The 3,679-nt window shown below is 50.3% G+C and overlaps 1 protein-coding gene across 1 annotated transcript; it reads right to left on the bottom strand.

Moving 5' to 3' along the window:
• Nucleotides 1-795: 795 nt before the first annotated feature.
• Nucleotides 796-1,647, bottom strand: LOC130670391 (protein NYNRIN-like). Its single transcript, XM_057473794.1, has one exon. The coding sequence runs from the start codon at nucleotides 1,645-1,647 to the stop codon at nucleotides 796-798; it is 852 nt and encodes a 283-aa protein (XP_057329777.1).
• Between the last annotated feature and the right edge of the window lie 2,032 nt (nucleotides 1,648-3,679).

Here is a 3,679-nt window from a genome sequence, read left to right as displayed (position 1 = left end):
CTCGGCGTGCCTGCGCTGGCGGCAATTTGGCACCCTTGGGCTTGGCCCGATCTTCGCCATCCTCAACGGGACTCAGAGGAGGAGGTCGTTGTACTGGCTCGGCAGCACTCCTCAGCTGGTCCACGTCGACCGAGTTGCCCACCTCCATGGGCGTAACGCGGGACGTTACTGGAGGGTTCGGTCCCTCAGACTCTTCAGTCTGAGTTCCGACACTCCTCATCGGCGGGACGTCGGTGATTTGTCCACGGGTCGCGAAAATAGCGCGACGCACTGTGGACCTCTCGAGAGCACACCCATGCTCTCCTCGGTGACCCATGTTGACGGCGGTCACCATAATTGCCTGCATGAGGCCTGGGCGGTACTGCTCCAGCCACTCCAAGTACGGTAAATGAGGCCGGACCGGATCCCATACGGGGTGGTCCTCCTCTGGCGGGATGTAAATCCCCGGTAAATATTCTGGAGGCTCCGGGAGGTCGATGAACTCCTCCACCTCCTCCGGTGTCGTGGGTCTCGAGTCGTCGATGGTGATGACCGAGACCGCGTCGGGTTCCGTCATCGCGTCCCCCTCGTCGGCAGCTAGCATCACGCGAGCTAACTCCTCCTGCAACTCCTCGACACTTTTCGCCATCTGTAACAAGGAATGGATTAGTACGTGGTAGCGGCTGGACTGGCCAAGCTATCACCGAGATTTACAATTAGACCGTTGCCTTTCCTACGATTTACATGATAACGAAACAACAAAAAAAAGATACGACACAAAAAAAAAGAAAACGATACTAAATAAATCGGGACTAATTACTCGGGAGTGTGGTACGGTTTAAGATCCTGGACAGAGATCTTTCCGAGATTCCGACCGTCCAAGCTCTCCAACTCGTATACCGTATCGGAGATACGACGAGAAACAATAAATGGTCCATGAAACGGGGTCATCATCTTAGCCGTGAATCTCTTCGCGGCTGAGGATAACACATGCTGACGTTTCAATACCAAGTCACCAACCTGATACTGTCGGTGTCGTCGGCGCAAGTTATAATAGTGCGCCTGACGTTGAAATGCAGTCTCCAACGCATGCACAATGGACTCTCTCCATTTATTTAGACGTGCCATGCGGTCGACCCATTCTTGGTGTGGACGCGGAATAATTTCGATAACCCCCTCCACCTCTCGCCGAAGCGAAATAGCCGCCTCGGGCTCTCTACCAAAATTGGCAAAGGCTGGAGTGGCCCCCACGGAACTGTGGAATGCGGTATTATACGCGAATCGGAACTCATGCAGAGGCAGGTCCCATTCGCGATGATCAGCACCAATAAAAGCACGTATCATAGTCCCCAGGACCCTGTTGACTCTCTCCACTGGATTTGCTTGCGCATGATACGGTGGAGTGGTCACGTGTTTATACCCAATTCTCGCTGCCAGAGCGTGCAAATCTCTGTTGACGAACTCGGTACCATTATCGGTAAGTAAAACTTTCGGTACTCCCCAGCGACACATAATTAGGTCTTCCAAGGCACACACGATTTTTGCTCCAGTTGCTCGTTTGAGTGGATATAATTCCACCCACTTGGTGTATAAATCCTGGATCACCAGAATGGCTGTATGACCCGATTTAGTTGGAGTACCAGCACACATAACGTCTGCAGCAATCATGGCCTAAGGTGACTCGATGATACGCTGGTGCATATGGCCCACGGGTGCAGCTTGCTCAACTTTACCTCGCTGGCATGCATCACACCTTCTCACGTACTCCGTTACATCTCGAAACATATTTGGCCAGTAGTAGAGTAAGGCCAAACGGTGATGAGTCTTATCCACGCCCAGATGACCTGCTTGAGGGGTCTCATGATTTTCCTGGAGCGCTCTTCTCCTCATCTCTTTCGGTAACACTAATTTCCAAGAATCGAGATCTTCAACTTCGTAGTTGACGGAATGATTTGGCCGGTGGTGGTACATTTTATTCCCCTCCACGCGCCAATCGGGAAACCTATCTGGAGCTCGCGTGATATCTCGACATCTCCGCAGATACCACGGGTCTCGAACCTCCTCGAGTAGGTTCAGCAGCTCTGCTTCACCCTCCGGTATTCGAGACAAAGCATCCGGTACATGATGACAAGCTCCACGCCGGTGAATGATAGTGAACGTGTGCTCCATCATCTCCAGGGCCCATCTAGCCAGACGGCCCGTAGGATTCTTCAAGTTATTCAGCCAGCGTAGACTACTGTGATCGGTGATCACAGTAAATTCATACCCTTCTAAATAACAACGGAACTTCCTGATCGACCAGATGACTGCGAGACATTCTTGTTCGGTCGTGGTGTATTTCTTCTCAGCCTCCGTGAGTGCACGACTCGCGTAGGCTATCACCCGCTCTTGGCCATCAACTACCTGCGTCAATACTGCTCCTAACCCTACGCTACTTGCGTCGGTCTGGAGAGTAAACGGTACTGAAAAATCGGGACAGACTAGAGTTGGAGCTGATGTCAACCTAGTCTTTAAAATCTCGAAAGCTTTCTGCTGCTCTTCAGCCCAGTGCCAAGAAATATTTTTCTTGGTCAGCCTGGTCAGAGGTTCAGCCACGGTAGCAAACTCTGGTATAAATCGTCGGTACCAAGATGCCATACCAAGAAATCTTCTCACCTGTTTGAGGTTTCTTGGTATCGGGAATTCACGAACTGCTGAGGTCTTCTCTGGGTCCACCTGGACTCCTTCGCTGTTCACTAAGAAGCCCAAATACCGGACTTCCGCGCGACAGAAGACACTCTTGTCCCTATTGATGGTCAGTCCCGCCATCTGTATCTTTTCCAACACCTTCTCCAGCCAATACAGGTGCTCGTCGAAGGATTCAGTAACGATAATAATATCGTCTAGGTAGACGAAGACATGAGGATACATTTCAGGGCCAATAAGACTATCCAATAACCGTTGAAAGGTCGCTGGAGCGTTGGTGAGTCCATATGGCATCCGCCTGAACTGAAATAATCCTCGACCGGGTACGGTAAATGCAGTAACATCTCGACTATCTTCTGCCAGCGGTATCTGGAAGTACGCTTGGCTGAGGTCAAGGGTAGTCAAATAATTTGCCCGCCTTAATTGATTTAATATGGCGGTCATGATCGGGATCGGGTAAGCATCTCGCTTAGTCTTGGCGTTAACTTTCCTGAAGTCGATACAGAAACGATACTTGCCATTAGGTTTCTTGACCATGACAACTGGACTGGACCAGTTGCTGTTCGAAGGCTCGATAATATTATTCTCCAGCATATAGTCGACTTCCTTCCACATAATCTCGAGTATAGCTGGCGATACTTGGTAGTGTCGCTGTTTAATTGGTTCACACGTACCGACATTGATAGAATGCTCGGTTAAAGTTGTAATTCCGGGTTTATCAGTACTAGTAGGTAGGTGGTAATTCAGAAAAATTTTTAATCGAGCTGCCTCGTCCTCCGTCATCATTTGGAGACCGTTGCACACCATCACCGCGCAAGGACGGGTCCCCGGAGTAAAAGTATGCACTTTAGTTGGATGATTTCGGAACCACCAAGTGTTGGACGAGAAATCAATAGTGATTTTGGCTGCCCGAAGAAAATCTAAACCCAAGACACATGGTTGGGTCAAAGACGGCATCCAGTAGAAACGATGGTTAATCTGGCGGTCCTCAACACCTACACATACGTCAGCGGCA

This window comes from Microplitis mediator, chromosome 6, assembly GCF_029852145.1.
Source record: "Microplitis mediator isolate UGA2020A chromosome 6, iyMicMedi2.1, whole genome shotgun sequence".
Lineage (NCBI taxonomy): Eukaryota > Metazoa > Arthropoda > Insecta > Hymenoptera > Braconidae > Microplitis > Microplitis mediator.
The sequence above is the reverse complement of the archived record's forward strand: the minus strand, read 5'-3'. Positions and strand labels throughout refer to the sequence as shown.

What these genes read in the sequence shown, in the direction of transcription:
- LOC130670391 (XM_057473794.1), bottom strand. Translation starts at nt 1,647, where the DNA reads ATGATTGCTGCAGACGTTATGTGTGCTGGTACTCCAACTAAATCGGGT.